This window comes from Athene cunicularia (assembly GCF_003259725.1).
Source record: "Athene cunicularia isolate RWA chromosome 1 unlocalized genomic scaffold, athCun1 chr1_part1, whole genome shotgun sequence".
NCBI lineage: Eukaryota > Metazoa > Chordata > Aves > Strigiformes > Strigidae > Athene > Athene cunicularia.
In genome coordinates this window covers 98,064,361-98,086,961 of record NW_020799091.1, presented here as the reverse complement: position 1 = coordinate 98,086,961, position 22,601 = coordinate 98,064,361, and the positions used below count along the sequence as shown (strand labels likewise).

General features: G+C 36.7%; 1 protein-coding gene across 1 annotated transcript in view; it reads right to left on the bottom strand.

Moving 5' to 3' along the window:
• The window catches only part of RCAN1 (regulator of calcineurin 1), a 39,015-nt gene extending 18,327 nt beyond the window's left edge, over positions 1-20,688 (bottom strand). The window contains exon 1 of the mRNA XM_026847387.1: positions 20,666-20,688. Coding sequence (XP_026703188.1) covers positions 20,666-20,668 — 3 coding nt within the window. The 5' untranslated portion in view covers positions 20,669-20,688. The remainder of the gene's footprint in view (positions 1-20,665) is intronic.
• Between the last annotated feature and the right edge of the window lie 1,913 nt (positions 20,689-22,601).

The following is a 22,601-nucleotide window of genomic DNA, read 5'->3' as shown; positions in this document are numbered from 1 at the left end:
AAAAAAAAAAGATTCAAATAACCCACTGTTTTGTATTGTTTTTTTTTAAAAACACAGATTCCAAAAGCACTGCCAAGAAGGAAAGTAGCTGTTTTTACTAAATAGACTCTTACAAGTTTATTTTTTTTAAATAGGAGCTTAAAATATATGAACTGTTGTCATACTTGCATTATGTAGCCTACATATGTTCAAACAGAATATAAAGAGCTGTGCTCTATCATAGAAGGGCTATTTACAGATTCAATGTGCGACAGTTTTCCAGCCAACCATCTGAAAAATAAATACCTACAGTGTGCTTATTCCTTCCTTGGAAAAATCCATGACTTACACTTCCATTTCCAAGCATTAAACATTAAATTCCTGTTCACTGACTGGTAACATAAAAGTGGTAATTTGGAAATTCCACTACAGAATATTTGAGTAACCAACTAGACTAATTTAGAAAACTTTTTAATATGGCAAGTATATTCCAAAATTTAAAGTCTTTTTTCAATGTTTCCACTCCTGCAAGGAATTTACTCAAATGATCCACAGTAAATGGATTACTAATTTGCCCTCATTCAAGTATTCTGGAAGGAAATAAATATTTTCATACATTGTATTTACTGTCAACTATTTTTCTATTCGTATTAAAACACCATTTCACCTGGAAAAATGACTTCTAAGTGCTAAAAACTAGAATCCAAAAGTGCAAAATTGCAGTGACTAAATAGAATAGAGGACTTACAAAAAAACTATCTGAGGATTTTATATGCTGAGAGCATTTTAGAAGACATAAACAACTTCTCTTTAATTAAGTTTGCTTCATTGAGAAAAATATTTTTAGTAAGAGGCAAAACCAGAACAAGTAAATGAGAACTACATAGCATTCTGTCAGTCCGTATGGACAGATTATACAAACAGAGTCTATTCAAATACTCCAACACCTGTGCAAACCAGCATCTTGAACTGATCATGAATAAAACTGCTGAGGGAAGAACAGAGCCCTCTACAGAAAAATCTTTCTTGGATATTGGAACAAAGGTGTTAACCTGAACTAAGCAACCATGATGCTCAGTTATCACCAATTCACATAATGCCACCTGAAAGCCTGATCAGCACTAGAATTTCTTCCCACTCATAACTCAAAGCGATCCTGCGCTTGGGATCAACAAACAATTCAGAGTAGCTGGTGTGTCTCTGGAAAACACAAGAACAGAGCAAAGAATATTTATGATCACTGTATACCTATGAAGTATGTTAGAAAGCACATAAAGTTTGTTCTCACCTGGAAAACAGAACACAGTCATTAGCAAATAGCATCTTAAAAGGTTAGTGAATTTCTGAGGAGGACTCTACATTCACTTGAAGGATTACTAAGAGCCTATAACCCTATATTCAGACATCACTCAGGGATAATCTCCTCAGGACATTACTTAATCCTTTAAAGAATGATGGAGGAAAAAAAAAAAAAAGGCATTGTGTTTTACTTTGAAAGAGCTCCTTCATGCAAGTATAAATCCACAGAAGAAAAAAATCTCCCTTAAAGTGATAGGGAGAGTTTTCTCAAAGTCATCAGACAAAAAATGGATGGTCTTGAGCAGACTCTTAGCAAGTTTCAGTCAAGTAGGATACCAGGAAAAAGGGTTAAAGGATAGCATTTATGATAAAGAGTTGTGTGAAAGTATCAGGGACCGGGCAGAGCAAGAAGGCCAAGGAAGAGCAGAACTCCATTGTCAGCAATTTTGCTTGGCAGAAGCAAGCAGCTTATGTGGGCCTCCAGACAAGCTAGAACAAGTATCAGCATATGCCACAGGATGTAAAGAAAGGAGAATTAAGAACTTTGTAGAAGGTGACAGCCAAGGACACAAACGCGAAGACAGACAGACGTTTGTTCCACGGTCTGTGAAATATGCTTAGCGTAAAAAGGAATTTGCAAGCTTTAGGGGCTCACTTATTCCACATGCTATAATAAGATTTTTAAAATAAAAATCACTGAAGTTACCCTAGGAAGAAAACTGTCTTGGTTTTCCAGGAGTTTCCAGAGCTCAAAACAAAAGTTAAGAATGAGTGAGGGCTAAGGATAATTTAGAAGGACCACCTCCCAACTTGCACATAAAAGCTGAACTGCACACTGAGTCACAAACAATGTGACTCTACAAAGTATATTTGGCACAGTATGCATGCTTTTGGTTTTAAGAATGAGAACATAGTGGCCAGAAAGAATTATGAATGGCTATTTAGGACTTGGTAGATTGGTCAAAAATTGAAGAGAAAAAAAAAGAATCCAAATGGATGGGGAAGTGCAGCGACAGATTCAAGCTTGTTCTGTATACGAAGCAGGGGACAGCGTTCAGCTCAGTGGTATCTTATATGGCTAAGAATTAACTTCTAAAAGCCCTTTCTTGTCACTAATTTCTTCAGATGTATTTAACTGAAAATGAGGAACCCATCCACTTTACAAAGAAATTCAAAGTTAAAAGTTGTCTAAGCACCATCCCTTTACCTTGCCCTCTTTCAAAAATAGCCCAGCAAGTTAGCAAGACACAGTTCAGTACAGTTCAGCAGAAAAAGTGAACACACCAGTTTTCACTTACTAAATTACAAAATATTCCACCTATTCTACTAAACTGGTCTAATTAAGAATATATCCGTGCACAAGCTGTTGCCAATGACAAAAAACCCCAAAACAACCAGAAAACCCAAAATGCAAACCAACTTCCTATGCAGCCTCCTGAAAGAGCTTGGATGCAATTGTCTGGCAGAACCAGCTCTCATCAAGGAAGAGGAAGCAACAAAAAGTGAGACTTGTCATTCATTCAAAACTCACAGCTTCATATCTATGAAAAGATGTCACTAAATCCAAGCAACTTACTTCCAAACACCAAGAGCTCCCCATGGCTTTTGGATTAATAACTTGTGTCACAAAAACTACTGCAGGATTCGCTCCAAGGAAGATTGAAAGCTATACTCCCTCACCCCACACACCTCCTTCTGACATTTCTGATATATCCCTCTTAGCCTCGTAATGCCATAATCATTATCGCTGTTCAGATCACACTTGCCAGTGCAAAAAGCATGGAAGGTCACACACTTCAATGCATTTGCATGGGTGAAACACACAGCTGTAGAACTTGCCCGATAATTACACTGATAACATGGAAAAAAGAATTGTCATCCAGTAAAGAAATACTTGGCTAATTTACTGCATATGGGACACCATTTTCCATCAGTTCTCTGAACAACAGTTATCAATACTGCAGGGTATGTACATTATCAAATAAGTACCTTGTGGGGTACTGATGCAGAAGCCTTCATTTTTATAGTTGTGGTTTAAATTGTGCAGTCTTTGACTTTGTTTAGCTGTTACCCTAAGTAAAGCCTGACAGTCAAAGAAGACAAGTAACAGTTTCAGAAGAGAGGGAAAACACACAACTCCCTTTTAAATTATGCCAGCAGGAAAACATAGGTAGAAGAGGCAAGTTCAGGGACAAAATTAGAAAAATTCCCTGAACATCTTAAAAACTTGAAGATTTCTCCCAAAATATCCACACCTTTTGTCTAGTATTAAACCATATTTATTTCAAAATAAGCATTTTTAGAAAGCTATGAAAAAGTCAAAGAGCAGAATAGCAAGCAATTACAGTTGCTAACTATAGATTTTTTTCTTATTTATGCTACAATTTGTATAAAATCATGGAAAGCTGCACTATTTCCTGATATCAGAGGCAAAGGGTGGTCACTCAAATATTTGACTAATTCATTCCACTGGATTTTCCATAAGTGATTCATGGCTGTATTCAACTTTCCTGGAAAACATTTAACGAAGTCTGCACAGTATGTAAAGCAGCATATTCTCATTGTCTAGTTTCTAATTATAAATCTTTGAGACTCTCTTTAAAAGCAAACAGCATGTTTTAGGGACTTCATTCTATCAAATATGATTTTAACTGAAGCACTCTTATACCCAGAATAACTGCCATCACACCAAAAATGTACACACTTGTTTTCCTAAACAAGTTACTCCAGGCTTACACAAAGTTCTACTTCAACATGTAACTAGACTTAGTACATCCTTTAATAGTCCGTTTTATCCTCTCTTGCCCATCCTGATATCACTATTTTTTTTATGTCTTGATTCTGTTCCTAGTTAAAGTTAGTGCCACATTCCTAAATGAAAGGAGGATCAAGTCCTTACCTGTAAGCTCGTCTAAGAAGAGATTTATCATTGTTTAGAAGTTGCTGCCAAAATGAGACGTCAAAACCCCTGAAACTATCATAAATACAAAATCACCTGTTTAATACAATTGAAGGCAACACTATCAGGACAGGTTACAATTTCACATTATTGAAACCTCAAGAGCCATAGGCTGTGAAAATACAAACAGTTCCTGCAAAGAGACCTCAAAGAGCAGAGCTGTTGGCCGATCTAATGCCCTTTCCATTAACCCAGGAAAGGCTACTGTTTAAATAGAAGGACACTTACACTCTATCAGTGTATGTGGGAAAAGAAAATAGTCGGATATATACATACAAATCCCAAATCTATAGACACACTCATAAACAGAACTGGAGTTTCCCAAACAATTATTCTTGCTTCTTTATAAAGGGTGGTATTATAGGCACTGGCCTGATTCGAGATTTAGGTTAAAATGATGTTCCGCATGGTAAGAAATTTACTCAGCCTCTTAAAAGGAGTATCTCTGAGGAAACCTCTGCTAAATCCTCAGAGATAGAAGTCTTGAGAAACTGGGAAAGAGGATAGGTTGTGACTGGAGGGCATGGGGGTATGTAATTTGATTTTGTTTAAAACTTTTGAAAATAAATCTAAATGCTTATTTTGAATGCTTATTATTCCAAAAATATTATGAAAAAAACAAAATTTATGATTTTTTTCACTCCATTTCCTGTATATCCCCATATACCCCCATATCCCTATATATCTCCATATCCAGCCTTAGATGCCCTAAGAAACAGGATTTATTTTTTTTTTTAATTATTTTTTGTTAAGGGAATTTAGAAAAAAGCCTCTCTGAATACCTGTGCCTTCTATTAAAAGTCTGTTCTTTTCTTGGAAGTCACAACACTACAAAGACTTTGTTTACATAGAGGGACTGTGAAATAATTACAAGTTCCCTGAAACTACTTGCCCAACTGGTTTCTAAAATCCCTTGTGGTGTCAGTTCAACACAGCACACACCAGTGAGGCTGACTTCAGTACCTGATCAAAGTTCTGGTTACCCTCTGTCTGATCAAGCCTGAGCCAGGAGGGTACTACTTAAACAAATGAGTCTTCAAAGTAGTTCCCAGGACCCTCATCTCCTCTCATTTTCATTATGAAATTTAAGGGAACCTGATTTTCTTTAGTATGCAGATAAGTTCTGGGTATAGTGAAACTACATATAACATCATTTCACATTATTTATACCTGGGTCGCTGCCTCTGTGCAATTCAAAGCATAACAGATTGATTTCTCTCACCCAACATTCTTTCCTACTTAAAAGGACAATCGATTACCCAATCCCTCCTTCCCAAACAGTCTGAAAGAGCACTGCTCACATTTCTCATGGCTTGAATATGACTTAGAAATGTCATTGAGGAGAGCTTTACAGCCCTTCCTTAAGTTCTGCTGGACTTCCATTAAGTCCCTATTTGAAATGACTTCAAGTGTTTACACTCTATGCTCTATTAATTTTTACCAGTTTTAGAAACATAGGTTATCACACTGCCAGTACTATCAAATTAGGTTTTCAGCGTTAGAAATTTATTCCTATTTCCCAGTGAAGGTTAAATAATAAAGAAATTTCAGTGTGATATTAAACATGGATATTGTTTCTCAGGTTTCCCTACCGGTTTCAAACTTCTTGTTTACTTGTTTTCATAGTCCCCCAAACCCTGTTTTGGAAAATACAACCATGAAGCCTTTTCTCCAGTCAAGGAAGAAAGGCAGACAGCTCCCTTCAGGGCGCTGCCCTGAGCTATTCTTAGTCTGTTTGCTATTAATGTCACTCTCCAAGGTATTTCCGAGGAACTTCATTAAGTTACTGCAACAATAACGTCCTAATCAAAGGAAAGACTGTATACTTAGCCTTTAAGTAAATACAGAAATAAAGACATCTTTTGCATGTGAACAGTTAAGGCTTATCATTTCTTCCAGATGAACTGCGTTTTGATGGAACTACCTCTGTAAAAAGCTTGGAGATAAAGTGTTTTATTTCACAAGTTTGACTATGAGGAAAGCACAGTAATGTGCTCAGGTGTTCTTCATAAAAACAGTTCATGCATGATTAACAAATACTCTTTGAGGAGGCAAAGGTTCATAAACAGTGTATTTTTAACCACCACAGACTGGTCACTTCTCAGTCACTTGATTCTGACTGACTCTAAGGAAAGTACTACCTTGGTTGTTTCTAAAGCCAACTCAGAAAATTTTAGCTGACATTTCAAACCTGCCAAGCAGAGCAAAAAAGGGCTTACAACAAGCATTTCCAGTTCTACATTATGCAACCGAATGTTACAACAAGTTTTTTGCAGATTTAAATGCAAACGAATTACACAGTCTTCAAATAAGACCATATGCAATGCAAAGTACTAATCAGAACAGTCAGCAAAAAAGTGATACTTAAAACAAGCAGGGAGGAAGGTGGGAAAGGAGGGCAAGAGAGATTAAACAACAATGTGCAAATACATTACAAGATTAAGTGTGTGTTGGAATAAAGAAGTGGGGAGGAAAAAAAAAGATAATCTTACCAGCAGCTCCCTTAAGAAACCATGGTCTTGTGAATTTACAAGAGAAGCTACATTGTCAATTACCAGAGTCAGCCACATGTTTTGAGGCTCAGAAGCTACCAGTTACATTAAAGATAAATCCGCTTGCAATAACAAAACTTTCCAGAGTATGTTCTTCCTTACAGGGTACTGGAAAAAAACCAACCAAACCACCCCACACTACTAAACTAGGAACATGTCTTTCAAATTGCTCTACTGCACTGTTTTATCTGTAATTAAACACAACTGCAGGACACAGCAATTACAGTAACTCCTTTTCTGTCCCATATGGATGAGGCTCCAATATACTCCAATATATATATCCAATATATAAATATAATCAGATCTGTCTGTTTAGTAGTAAACTTTGGTGTCCCGCATCCAATCTATTAAAAAAAAAAAAAAAAAAGATTATTCACTTCAAGATTTAAGGTGACCTGGTTGAGTTGACACATTAAGACTTTTCAGCACTTATTGCATACAGTCATTGTTTGATTTTAGATTTTTAGATCCAACTACTATTTCCCATCCAAGCCTTCATGGTCGGTCACACTGCTAACTTTTTGGTCTTCCTAGCCTTTAGTCTAATTAGTAGATATGTCCAACTGTTCAGAAGGAACATGGCTGACCTTCCAAGCTAACATCACCGCTCAGCTTGTGTTCCCAGTGCTGTGCCAATTCCTCAGTGCCACGAGCAGCAGATTCTCCTGCCAGAGAGCTGCCCTGGTGTGCAGGGGCCTTGGAACGGGACCCAGCTCCTCCACTGACACTACCTCAGCTACTTTGGACTACATTAGCACAGACTGCTGACAGCTTATCTTCAAGGGGCTGTATTGCATGGCAGTTTTGAAGCACTGAAGTGTTGCAGCTCACTTTTAATTCTCTCTGTTGCTTGGCTTTCATGGGATCCTTTACCTCATACTTAGAACTTATACTTGGGGGCAATTTTTAAGGATAAGATGATGGGGCAACAGCCCGCCTAACAATTACGGTTAAACTACACATTCCAAACACTGAGCTGCAGGAGTTTAAACCATGTTTAGACTAGGAAAGGGAAACATGGAAGCAAAGACAGCACAGATGAAGTAACTTCTACTTTCCAATTTACGATCAACCACTAAGTGATCCGAAGTTAACTCTTACCATTTCGCCTGGTTCTCCTATAATCGAGGATATTTAAAATTTGTTTAGATGGGATATTAGACTTTACTTTTTAAAGCATCACATGCCTTCTGTTTCATTACTCACCATGGCATTTAAAAGAATGGGTCTGCTACAAATAACTTTAATAGCTGATTAACTGTGGGAAAGAAACACCCCTCAAAAAACAGACACCAGTGTCATCATCTGTTTCCCAGACCAAAGGACCCGCTAAATAGCACCAATTCAGGTCCCATCTATGTTGTACAAGTCTCTTCATCACCACTGTATTGCAAGTTACAATGGGGCTTGACTGTTCAATATTTATTTACCTCCTGCACTGACTTCTACAGGAATTTACCCTGAGACAGTCACTAAAACATTCTTAATTTAATGAAAGTCCACTATTAAATAAAAAGCTAGTTCAGAACATGTTCAGAGATAAAAGCTTCAAAAAATCAATGTGGTGTTTTGTAACACCTGAACTTCTGTGCATTATGGAAGGAAAAAAAGGACTCATAGCAGGTCATAAGAATTAAGTAGCTGCACATAATTTTATATTGGTTAATTCACTTTGACTAACAAAAAGGCTTCAAACACAACTTCAGGACTGCATCATCTATGGGGTCTGAGATTTATTACAATAGGTATTATTATTTTCAGTTAGCAAATTAAAATTTGCTGTCATTTACAGTATCTAGAAGGCAGCTCTTCAACAGTTCCCAAGAAAGAAGCTTGCAATTTTGTTTCCATCAAACATCCATAGATCTCAGAATTGTCATCAGCTTTAAGAATATGCTTGGCATTTTCAGAAGGGAAGGAACAAACACAGGAGACAAAGGGGCAACACACTCACACAAACCTAGTTCATTCACACCAGAATGCGACAATAGTTTGACAGCACTGGACAGGGTCATGTGTAGATATAACCTAATGCCAGGAACACTGCAAAATCCGATGACAATTCTAAGGTGTGTTTCCTAGAAACTGAACTGTGCTATTAGAAGCAACTCACAGCCTGCAGCAGCTACCCAGCTACAGCCTTCTTATCTCCTTGGCACACTTCAGAGCCTTCAAAGCCCTACGAGTCCCTGCCTTAGTGATAAGGGCACTAGAGTGCAGGACAGCTGCTCAGAAAGAATGACCTCTTCCAAGATTGCAAGGCCAGTGTTGCCAGGACGCTTCCACAGTAGCCTAACTCATCAACACTTCCCTCACCACATCGCAGGAATAACCTCCTACTCTCACTTTCAGTTCTGCTGCTTCTGTTTTTCTAAAAGTAAACTGGGAGCTTGGGGCATTTCTGCTCATACAAATATGCTTTGCTGCACGTTGTCAGCTATCATTCTGGTGCACTTAATATAGCTTATATTTAAAATTCAGTCTCCATATGTGTGCCAAATTTTACCTAAGATACTCAGTTTATCCTTTAAATGACAAAGATGGTTAACAGGTGAAACTAAATAGAGGTATTACCTTGGGGTTTTTTTAAAACACCTTGCAGCATTTTAGTTTGGGGTTTTTTTTGGTTGTTTTTTGTTTGTTTGGTTTTTTCTTTTGATCTTTTGCTGTCATTTCCAAGAAGTAAAGCAGGAATTGTCCCCAAAACATTTTTCAAAATTGTTATGGTATTTTTTCAGCTATGACAGGTACATGAACTGTCATACTGAGTAAAGATGTGGCCATAATCCTGATTAAATTTAATGAAAAATACTTCTGCAATTTACTATAATTTAAAAATGATTGCTACTATTATTATTATTATTATTATAATTATATTTATTTACTATTATTAAAAAATGCAACTATATTATGCCAAAACTACTACTTGAGGGAAGGCAAAGTCAGGAAGAAAATAAGGACTAAACTGTATGAAAACAGCATGTATTTTGGGGCTTTTTTAATGACTAGTTCTTTATAGCGTGACAACAGTATTTGTGTAACTTAAGTATGAAAGGTATTATCATAAGCAAGCTACAGCTTTCATCTTCTGACCACGCTTCTGATACGTTCTCTGTGCTAAGGAAAAAACAAGAGTCAAGGAAAAAAGTAATTATACTCTAACACAGGAGTCTTAGAAAACCACAGTAATTGTTCAGAAGCAGGCTGGTATTTTTGTGAACATTAAAGAATGAAATTTTCCAGTGGAGTCATGGAAGGAAGAATGGAAGATAGTTTCAAAATGTTTTTAAAGAATGTTCTGGGTGGGTAGCAGAAGAACAATGTGACTGTAATTAGTGATTGTACTTCTAAGAGCATATTAAGCACACCTAGAAAATTCAAAAGCGTTTTAAAAATATACTAATAAAGATAACAAAAGAAGCCATAGAAAAGTCTTGATTTTATCCTACATCACATGGGGTTTTTTTGGTAAGGTTAATGTCTAACTAATAAGCTGTCATTTTCTCGGCAGCTGGTATGTCACTAACAAGTGCCTGTGACAGATTATATAACCCATATTTGCAAACATACTACAATATAATCAATTACAGTTTTTTAACAGTTTTGCATACAGCCTGTCTGCAAAGTTTGTGAAGCTTCATATGTAACTAACCCTTTCATTTCAGCAGCCACACAATAGCAACACCAGGGCTGAATTACTTCAACTGCTAGTGGCAATATCTTAGCATTAAAAGAACTCCAGCAAAATAGATATATGACCATCAGACCTAAACTGAGGTGCCTCAGGGTACTTTTGCTGTTGAAACACTACTGGTAAGGAAAAATACTGGCATTTAAAGCTTTTGAGGTACTTAATAGTCCAGCTTTCAGGATGCATTTAATTTGTTTGTTTATATGGCAAGAATGCATCTGTTTTGATTGAAGGAGAAAAATAAGATCAGTATTAGAAAATAACTCCCAAAACCATTAGAACTTCTGAATATTCAAGGCAAGAGTTTTTGTTTGTGAACTTACACCTCAATTAATATTGCTGAAAACCAACAAAGTTTTGCATTTCACTCCATCTTCTGCTTCCCCTGCTCTTCCCATAGAAATTTTTGATTTTCACTTTTTTTCAGCAGGGGAGATGAAAACTTCATCACCGCAGTCTAATATTGATAAGAACAGTTTTATTTTAGCAGCTTACTAAGGAAGAAACAAGAGACACAGCTGCATCTCAAGTAGTTAATTAAGGAACAATCTCTCCTGAAATCGTCCCCTGTGAAGAATTACTGCACTTAATCTGTTATGGGCTAGGTTACTGAAGTGTCTTTTAAAGTTTGCTTGGCACACACCAAAGAAAAAAACCTTTTAAAATGTGTTCAAAGTTATCACATACCTCTCCGGCAAATAACCAGCTCCCCCACTCCTTTTCTTGAGATAAAGATACCTGGCTCCTGATGTGAAGGCTTTATCTAGTCATACCTAATAGGTGGGCTCTAGCATCCTTAAATTATATGCTGTAATGAGGCTTGAACACATGGGCTAACAGCATTTTTAATAGAAGTCACAACGATTTAACCTAGTCTCTGATCTGATTATTCTTTTGGTTATACAACCCCAGGCAAGAGTTATTCATACTTTCCACTGCCTGCAACAGCAGCTGTTTCACTATCACCCTGGAGCCTCAGGAAAATTCAAGCCCTTAATCACTGTTTCCATTAGCCAACCGATCTTTGCTATCAGCTTGATGCGATATAGCCAAAGTGCCAAGCAGTCTAACTACAGGAAATTTATTAAACAAAAAAATCCATCTTGCAAAGAAGCCTCTACATACCTCAGAAGTTGCACAACTACCACTCATGAGTTCCCACTGATTCCCTCTGGCTCACACAAGCCAGGCACATAAGCATTCTCCACAATAATTCACAAGTATGTATGTTCTGCTTGACACAAGAAAATATCTCTTATTATTTAATATCACATCCTGCAAGAAACATGCACATTAGTTCTTACCTCACATTTTGTTCTTTTGCCCATATTTAATTTCATCCTCCCCCCTGAACTGGTCAAACCGGTCTGCAACATACATATTCCCACTTTTAGACAAGAAGAAGGACTAAAAGTACCCTCAGCTTTCTATAGCAATGGATGTATTAGTACTGCATCTTCCTAACAAACCCACCAGCCCTGAAAAATTATTAAAATTCTATAAATAAATACCAGAGATGGGAGTTGTTCTTAACACATATATTATCTGCATTTGTTGGGTTACACCTTCCCTTTCTTATGTTTTCACTAGAAGCTCCCAGATGTGTTTTATTTAACTATATGGATTGTGACAGCTTCCTCAGCTACAAAAACTGGAGAGAGGAAAAAAGCAATTTATTATAACAATATAGCTTGTGTCTTCTGGCAGTTCACCAGTTCAGTTACCCTGGCTTCCTATCTCTACAGAGAAAGGAAATAATATCTCTGAGAAAGAGAGAAGCAATTCTCCATGCCTTTCAGACAGCTTTTATTTGTAAAGGCTCCTGATTTTTAAGAGGCTTTTTCATCCAGACAATCTCTTGTTTTCAAAGCAGGCCCAAACCTTCACAGAAGCTTCCAGAATGGTACTCTATCAATGAAAGAAAGTAAAGTGATTTTGTTTTACCCACCTATACAGCATCTAAAAGTCAAAGTCTGACCCTTTTAAGGATACCAAGATTTTTTTTTTTTTTTTAAGAGCGTGATACAAACACACATATATATCAATCCATTTATCAAGCAATCCTCATCTCACCATAATCTCAACTCAAAGTCAACATGCAATCCATCATATTTACAGCTAAAAAACTGGACATATACCTATCACAGCATTAAGCTTTTAAGTGTTTCTATGTGTGCCTCAAGAAAACTCTACAGCTTCTCAATAGGGCAACTACAACATAGCTTCAGGAGAGAAGTGCCAAAAAGCACCTTGTTCATCTCCTTGCCAATTGTCTGCCAAATGACTCAAGTTTATTCCATTAGAAAACATCCTTCAGACAGGCTGAATATAGATATGAAAAACTAATCCAAATACTTCTGACTCACTGCTTCAGTCTTGTAATAGGGCAGCTTGACCACATTTACCACTCCTAAAACCACTGTTGCAGCACAGAGATACACTATCCAGTCCACAGTGTTCACTCTGTGTGTGTGTGTGTGTGTGTGTGTGTTGCACTTTCATACCTTTTGTATTTCAGGAACAAGTAGTAACTAAAATCCAACTCACTAGGTTTGCAACGTACTCTCAACTCAATAGCTAAGAGTGTGCTTACCTTCCAGGAAGTCGGCCAACATTAAAAAAAAGAAAAAAGAAAATCAAAAAAGAAAACATCAAAAAGTAAAAACAGTTTAAATCCAACTATTAAATTCTGAACTATCTGAAAATCCACAAAGTGAAGAGGAAAGTTTATCTTGGAGAATGAGGTTACATTTTAATAAATTAACTGCACAAGCTATGAATATTGATAATTCTGCTTTTATGAGTGAGACCAGTAATAAGTAACGACTCACATAGTTAATGAAAAGAAGACAGACATTCTTGTTATCCCTGGCAGCACAAACGCTTGGAGGAAGAGACAAAAGGTATAAAGCCAGGTACATATAGACTACTCTTCACCCATCTAAACCTGGCAATAGCACTTCACAAACTCTGAGGATTAAGTTATACCCTAATCACTGTGCCTGACAGATAGTACTCATGAATCAGTCCCAACCCTTTTTTAATATGAGGCTCCTTCAGTCCCAAATATTCAGGGGCAATAACTTCCATGGTATAATCATACACTACACACACAAAACTAAATCCCCCCATATTTTAGACCTCAGTCCCAACTTCAGTTTCACTGAAAACAGCAAATTTTTCAGCTTTACTAATGCATTTCCAACATTCTCATGCTGTATGAGGAAAATAAGTGTACAAACATTCCACACAGTAGCTCACCCCAACACCTCCCTTCTCTCATGGAAATGGCTTTATGCTTCAGATTTTTTGGGTAGAATTTGACAGAGCCAAGGAAGTTTTCTTGCTTGATTTATTTTTTTTTTTTTTTTTTTTTTTTAAGAGGAAAAAAATCCCAAGCCTGAAAATCCTTCAGAAATGCCAGGTTACAATAATCGGTGCTGCATGAATGATCTCTTCAGACTTAAAAAAAAAACAGTTTCCCTTGGGGGGTCGGGGGCAGGTTTTGGCTATCTGAATGGAAAAAACAACTGTAACTAATTATAAAGTAATTCCTAATTGCTTTTAGGCCAAAGGTGTCTAGAAACTTCTTCACAGACAAAGTGAAGTCCTTATGTTACTGACAAGAGTCTCATTTGGGTCCATCTCTCAGATACTTCTATAATCAGCTGTCTTAAGGGGAAAAAAAAAAACAACTGAAAACCCCACCCACAGTCTCCATGTCATGCTTGTGGGACTTCTGTTTTACCAAGTAGAAGCCTCAGTGAAAACCAGGACTTGTGAATTATCTTATATTTTTTATAAATTAGTACATAGAAAACATTAACTACCTTCACCAACTCTTTTTTTGCATTGTTTTACCTGTCCCATTGGTGTCAAACAGGCTTGGATAATTTATCAGAAGATACAGCAAGAGTAACAACAAAAACTTAATTTTTCCTCACTAACTTGACAAGTATCTCCATGAAAAGTCTGAAATATACAACCATGCTTTGGACCTGGTCATACTTAGAGCAAGAAGAAAAAGCCCAAATCAACCACATTGACAATAACCACAATTAAAACTACCTAACATCCCAGTTGAGGAAGGTGGCACATCTTTGTTAGAATACCATTAAAAAGTCCAACAAAAACACACATCCAGATCTCCAGCATGTTTTCATACATATAAGAACAAGACCCAAACTACAATGTCATTTCTATTTAATGTACCACATATGACCTTTGTGTAACCATTTAAAAATTATTTTCCTCATTTGTCATTTTTAGTTCTTCTGACATTCAGTTACAACACTAAAAAGCATGTTCTTTATTAATGACCAATACTACTTATGTTTATAAACATTGCTTATTAAAACTTATCCAACTGAATGAGCAACTTCATTAACAAACTGCTGTAGAATTAAGCTTACTGTACAACTGGTGTCAAAGACTGTCTGTTTATCATTTTAAACCTATTCTGCCCAGGACAGCTCAGTCATTGCTGAACTTAACCATTTTATTAATGCTTATGTTATTGAGAGGTTTTTCGGGTAAGTTTCAAGTTAGTATCACATCTAACTTTCTGTAGTTATTTCCATATTTTTCTTTTTACATGGGTATGTATACACCCGTATTCCTGGAGAGGAAAACTAAATTTGTTCCTAACCAAAGAATATAAGGAAAACCAATCCATAGCGTTATAAAGTATATTAGACTTGGTGTGACCAGAGCACAGTGATTTACACCAGACAAAGTTCTTCCAAGTTTCCATTTGATTCTCCAGGAAAATTAAAGAACTTAATCTTGCTGTAGCACAGATCTAACCTAAGATCTTTTTTTCATGACTTTGAGCTAATGATTAGAGCATTGGATCATATGGAAATATTTTTTGTTAATATTGTCATTAATAGCCTAGATGTTGGAGATTTTACAATATTTGGTTTTATAAAAATTTATAAAGGTATTTTTAAGCCACCCAACACCTTGTGCAGCAATATCAAAACTGTCTCTAAACAAAGATAAATTTTGACTGCTGCTTACTCCTATTTTCACCCCGTATGTATGACCTATGTTAGCATATTATATAAATATTATATACTTCCATTTTATTTCTACTTATAAAGGTATTTGCACTGTTTGCTCAAAGAATTGAATGATCAGCACATTTGAAGGACTTAACTAGTAGTGGATTTTTGACACAGAAATAAGTATTTCGCTATTTTCACCGGACCTAGGAGACCTACAGAAGGTCCAAGTGTGATAGAAATGTGAACCTGCTCCCAAACACCTTCTCTTAACAAGGCCAATATACTCGAAGCTGCAGCACGTAGGTTCTCATTAGCACCTTATTTTATCAAGGCTTCAACTGGTTATGATGCACTTCTAAATGCCCTGAGCAAAACTAACAGTTACAGAAACTAAAATAATTCTCTCTCCCCTTGTGAAATGAGCTTTTCTACTACAGTGTCATGGTATTATGTGTACTGTCACAAGAAGTATAACATATGGACAATAGTTAAAGGAAGCCACCTAAATCACTATTTAATTCCTCCAAGTCCAAGTATATGAAAAACAAACAGTTAACCATTGCTTGACCAAAAATTTGATACTGTATAGTCGAAGTGTTAAGGCTTGAACAACCAGCCCAAGTCAGAGTTGACCTATAGATGAATCCTGTATATTTTATAACTGAAAACCATTGTGCTAGTAGGTATTGTATTAAGTTATAACAACCCACTTACGCTGATGTAAAAAGTGCTAAAGCATTGAAATACTGAAGCCTTAACATGCCCCAAGCCGAAGCTGCTAACTTAGTATGTAATCATTAACAAAATATGTAAGCTCGCTAGTGAAAGATGCGGCCCAGAATATAATCAAGTAGTGAGGACAAAATGCTGAGAGAACGTATCCAACTTCCCTTGTTTAGCCTTGTTAACTGAGGCTGAGAACCCACATATTTGGCCTTGTTAGACACTCCCTTGGTTTCCCGCCGCAAGCCCTGGCCAGGCTTTGGGTGGAATCCAACAGGAGAACGAAACCAGAAATTTTCTACTCAAAACAAAAGTGCCAGCTATTCTGGCTTGCTGATTTTTGGATATATAGGGCTGGACCCACTCACAGTGACTTTGGAAGCCTCACCTACGGGTGGATGTACCATGTAGGATTTCCCACTTGCTGGGACAGGCTCCCCAAACCCTCGCTGTAACCGGGGCTGCCCAGCAATGTGGATCTGGATGATGGTAACATATGCAAGTGGTGATGGATCTTTCTTAATCACTATTCCCTCTCTCAGGTAGTAATGATTTGATGCATTACCCCGTATTTTCCTGTTTGTTCCTTTAGGTGCACTATTCTGCCTTCTCTTACTGCATGTCTTCTGTATTACACTGTTATATTATTTGGTTATCCCCAGTAAAATATGCCTACTCTTTTCACTTTGGTGTCTGAGTTTAATTGGTATCCTTAGTCAGCAAAACAACAGTCTCTTCAAAATCCTTCTACTCCAACTGAAAATAGAGTATTCAGCTCAAAACTTATTCAAATCACCTTTGCGATTTGAATTTTATTGAATTATTTATTTGAAATTTATTCAAATCACCTCTCAGCTTCCCACACGAGAACTGGAAGGGAGCAACCAGAAAACCTACTCTGGGCTCACAGGCCAAAAAAGGCTACTCAAGTGAGATGACTGAAGATGCCATCCTTAAACTAAACAGACACATTGAGATCAAATACAGCTTTAATTCTTGATAATATATGGAACAATATTTGTATTTTAATTCCGTTTTCTTATTAAGGCACAGGATAGAAAGAATGGACAAAACCCAACAGGACAGCATCGTAACCAAGCAAACTATGGGCATTAAAATCTCTACTGACTGAGTCTATAAAGTGTGTAACTTTTGTCTTCAAAGTGAGGAATACTCTAACTTCACTTTCTCTGGATATTTCACCTCTTCATGACCAACTATTGCTTAGGTTTCCACACAGAATGCTTATAAAGTGTTAGAGCTTTTGATATTATTCATAAAGTATGCCACCTTTTTTAGACAAAAAATATTTTTTCCAAGGATCCTCAGAAGCTGAGGGGGTTAGGCATCCCAACAACTCTCAGGAGTTCAAGTTTGTCCTCAGATGCAGAGATATGAACAAGTTCTGCTTGTGCACTTGGCAGACTGGAAGCATCCCAGGAGCCGTAAAACTGCATTAGCATCTTACTATGATCTACTGTAACGTCAAAGATTATTATGTCAGTAGTAGCATTATATTTATATGGCTTCCAGACTTCAAGTCACTCAGAAGTCTGCCTTAACCTGTTAATAGCTGCAGAATAAATCTGCATCATCTGAAAATACAGGAACTAAATACTTCCAGAAGTTTTATTGCAAAAATTTTCATGATGGAACACTTTTAAGTTTCATTTTTTTTCAAATAATCCTTAATCATTTTATTGTTCCCGTTACCAAAAACAGGTTATTGGGATATGATTTTGAAGAACAATCTTAACCCTGGGCTTTTCTGGAAAGCAATAATAGCAGAGAAAGAACCAAAGATATTGCCACAAAATATTTTCAGAAAAACATGGGCAGAGAAAGAATGAAAACCTTCAAAATATAAGCAGAAAAGTACAGATGCCATTAAGTAATTTTTACATTCCCATCAGGAACATTTCACCAAAACCAGAGCTGTGTCACAAAAATATAAATACATTAAAAAAATTCACCTTTTTAAAATTTACTTTTAAATATTTTTTTTTTGGAAACATGATCTAAGAGGATTAACCAACTTTAAGTAAAAGGATTAATGAGGCATGTGACTGAGACAGGAAGAGATTACCAGAAAACCCAAGTACTATTTTGTAAATACTACTGAGAAATTTGACAAACTTCCTGTAAAGTACAAGTAATTCTCTAAGTATTTAAAAAACGAAAATACATTCAACATCTCATGATTATTCCAGTAGGCTGTAAGTCAATTAAAATTTTCTAAAAGCATGGCTCATTTAACAGCAGCTTTATTTTCAGATCAGTTCACAAACAAGTTTTTCCATACTGAAACTACCTAAAGCTAAAGGAAGAGTAGAATTTTAAAGCTATGATAATCATTAACAAGATTCAATACACCTGCCATTATTTTTTTTTTCCCTTGGTTATACTACTGCAGAGATTTCTGACCTTATTTAGGCCTTATCTTCAAACACAATTATAGTCTTTTTTTTTTTTTTTTAAAAAAAATAAATAATCATAGACACTGTTTCACAGCCAGTTCTACTTTTGCTTGCCACTGGAGGTTATGTGAGGACACAGACTACTGTAGAAGACTGGCTCACACCAAAGCAATCAAGGTAAGTTTCTTTAAAAATCCAGCTTTCAGTGAAGTTTTCCCTAGCAAGCTCCAGAGAAAAAAACCCTATTATCATGATTTAACATTCTGTTTTCAAGAGTTATCTATGAATCTAAGTTTTCATTAATTATGGAAACTTTCTGCTACATTCATTAGTTTTCAGTAACTTGCAAGATTTAGCAGATTAAAGCAATTAAGGTTTTAAAGTAATTTTAGGTACTCAACCCATTCTAAGCAAAATTAGCTGCATCAAAAATCTTTCATCTCTTAGCCCTAAAATCAATTATTTTTTCAGTAGCCCAAAGTTGAATTATTTCTAGATACTCTTTATGTTCTTCTACGCTTCACAAATTAAATGTGTGATACTTGAATACAATTAAACTGAAACGGAAACCTGACAGTTAGAACAGACCTAGGTAACCTACTTAGCAAGAGACTACCAGGGCATAAATGAAGTTATTTAGCCCCCCTGTGGCTGTACTCAGAACTTTAAAGTCATCAGTGAAGTATGCCACATCCCTTTAGGATTACAAGATACGAGCAAGTGTATTACCTACTGGACTTGCCATTTGACAGTACAAGTTCTATAAAAAAATAAGTGTCCTCTACTGACATAAAAAGGCTCTTAAAAATTGAATACTAGTTGAGGAGGATGGAAATACGCAGAAGCATAATTGCTGGCTCTGGTAATTAGCTACTGACACTTTTTTTTTTTTTTTTTTTTTCAGGAATACAGTTACAATAGATCAAACTCATCTGCATGTTGTATGAAGAAATACTGCTTTTCTCTACGAAAGAATTACAGTTCCTCAAGAACAGTCAACATTAAAACTACCAAAAAGCTGGCTGTTGGAGGAAGAAGACATTTCAGGGAATCAGAACAGAGTTTTTCCAAGGTAATCAGCCAACATGAAGATCAAATAAAGGGCTTTCATTTAAGATTATTTCTTGTACTTCAGTAAAAGCAAAAGAAGATGCAGAACCTATAGGTGTTCCTCCAGCTGTGCTTTATTAAAACTTGAGAGTAAGTCTTTAAGTGTTCTCTGGAAGATTTTGGAACCAACATTGAAAAACTAGTCATGAGGTATTCAAGCAAGTCAGGTCGTCTTATGAAAATAAAACAGAGAACAAACTGCCATTTACCAGAACAATTACCTTACTTGATAGGATGGTCTATTATTAAGAGATTGATTGCAAATCAAATAAAACTCATTCAGATTTCTCAACTGTGACATCAATACTCTTTTTTTTTTTTTTTTTTTTTTTTTTTTTTTTTTCACTGTTTGGGCAGGGGAGAGCAAAATAGAAATAGTTGTTGTCGCTAGCTGTCCTATCTCACCTTTAATTGGATCAACCCTCCTCAAATAGGGCAATCCAGGATTATTAAGGGGCCTACTGAGGAGAAAAACACACCAACTATGTAGACAAGGTATTTTAGGAGTGTTACATACACTGGAAAAAGTAGAAAGTTCACAGAACAAAACACACTGCACACACCAAACTTCATAGAATATTTATAAAACACTATTTCTGGTGATGTCATATTTTACAATACCTTTACTCACCCCTTCCACACATGTTCCACACATCTCTTTGCTACACTGATAAAAGCAAGTTTGATTTTTCTTTATACACTCAGTAAATTAAGTGAATTTTCTTAAAATTAATTCCATAACAAAGTCTAGCCTTTCAAATTAATATCTTAGAATCATTTTCAGATGCTAAGTTGTCACTCTACACCAAAACACCTTCTTTTTCTTGGATACCAGAATCAGTAAATGCTAAGGTAAAGCTGGATGCATGCATGGAAGACTTTGTAATCTTTTCCCCACTTTTAATATAACCTTATTCTCTTCATACCATCCAACAGCAGTATGCTGAAGTCACCTTTCACGCATCCAGTCTGAGATCCAGTCTTAATGCCTCATCCCACCTTTTCTCTCTTTGCAGCTGTCTTTGCATTTGGCCAACGGAACACTTTAAAAATTACCCAGCCCATGAATCTGCTGTTTTCCTACACGAGTCATACATTTCCAGCTTTAAAGAGTTAGCTTCAGTTAATATAGCTGTAGAGATGGCAAGAGCTAAATTATGTATTTCAATGGCTAAGATTCAGTTAGCAAAAACCTAAGCCGATTTTCCAGCTTATTAAAAGTCTGTGTACACCTATCACATTCATAAAACACCAGGTCCCAAGCACCTCAACTTTTTATTTTGCATTATTTATAAAACTTTTAGAAGGACCTTTCTTCCCTCTTGGATACACATATTTATTCACGTTCAATGTAATTCTTCTATTCTTTGCCTTAGGAATTTAAATTTTGAAAGCAACAGCTATGCCGCAGTAACTATACATGCTGTCATCCACGGTTAAGATAACACAGTTTATGCTGAGATGATTAACCTCAAATTAATTTATTATTTTAAGTAATCTGCATTCCTTCCTGCTGCAGCTCTTGGCAAGAAAAAAAACAATACTTAAAACACGTTTTAATTGTAGTGTTAAGGATGCGTAAGACTGTCCCAACCTAAATTGTCTGGAGACTGAGATTCTTTGAAATCAAAACAGAAAGACAGAAAAATGATTTTAAGTGTTCAGCTACCCCTGGTCCTGGATGTTACTATGTGTCTATGTTGTCATTATGTCACTATGTTTCGCACTTCAAGGTCACAAGAATCCATCTGAGAAAATACAAGTACTACATGCAACTGATGACACTGTGTAGACCTGATTATCCTAAGCATAAGAACTGTTCTCCTAAGCATACTTGGAGTGAACTTGAACTAAAGTAAATAGTGTAAATCCCAGTAAAGGTGGTATTCCCATCAATCACACCTGCAGGTGCTCCAAGGGATACAAAAATGTATTGCCATTTAAAGTTACACAACCGTAACTGGAATACAGTGTAGCTGCATCTCCTATTTCCAGCTCATTTTTAACGCATTATAACTGTTAGCAGGGTTGAGCTATTGGACTACTACAACAACTCTGAGCTGTTTTTCACAAAGGGACAGCAAATTATTGTAACAGGATTTTAAACCAGTACAATTATTGACTAACTTTTCAAGTCCATTTCATTTCAATCTTTTTAAAAACTAGACATCTCCTTATCATTCACTAGAAAATAAGAGCCTGACAGCAAAACCAACTATAAAACCCAAGAGAACAGTTAGCTTCATTCATTTGTTAATTCTGGCCAGGGCTGAGAGTAGTTAAAAGAAGGATGGGAAATTAAGATTTTAATTCCTTCTTCAACAAGAAGGCCAAAGATAACATGAGAAGCCATTCTCAAATATTTATATCCACTTATTACACCTGTAGTTGCAGTTTACTTCAGACGTTTGAAGTATTCCCCTGGCAGCCACTGTTAGCCTTCTCTGCCCTGGAACAACGGCTGGTAATTTTGATTACATTTTAAACAAAGTGGCCCTCAAGTCAGACAAGCGTTGCAGATCCGTGTGACCTATCCAACATCTCCCTTTACCTGCAGGCAGACAGTTTCTGCAGCCACTCGGCCCCCTGCCTGCCACCCTCCCAGGTCTCCAAACGCTGCCTTCCGTCTCGCGTCTCACCGAACGCCTTCGGGTACATCAACAGCCCCTGCCTAAACCACAACGGTCCGAACAGAGGGGTCGAGGGCAGGTTTGGTTTTGGTTTTTGGGTTTTGTTTTGGTTTTTTTTTTCCTTTTGGTCTATGGGTCTACGGGTTCAGGTCAGTGGATCAGCCCCGAGGACGGGGACCCGACACTTTGCAGACCGGGCCGGCGGAGGGGCCGGCCAGGCGGGGCAGAGCCA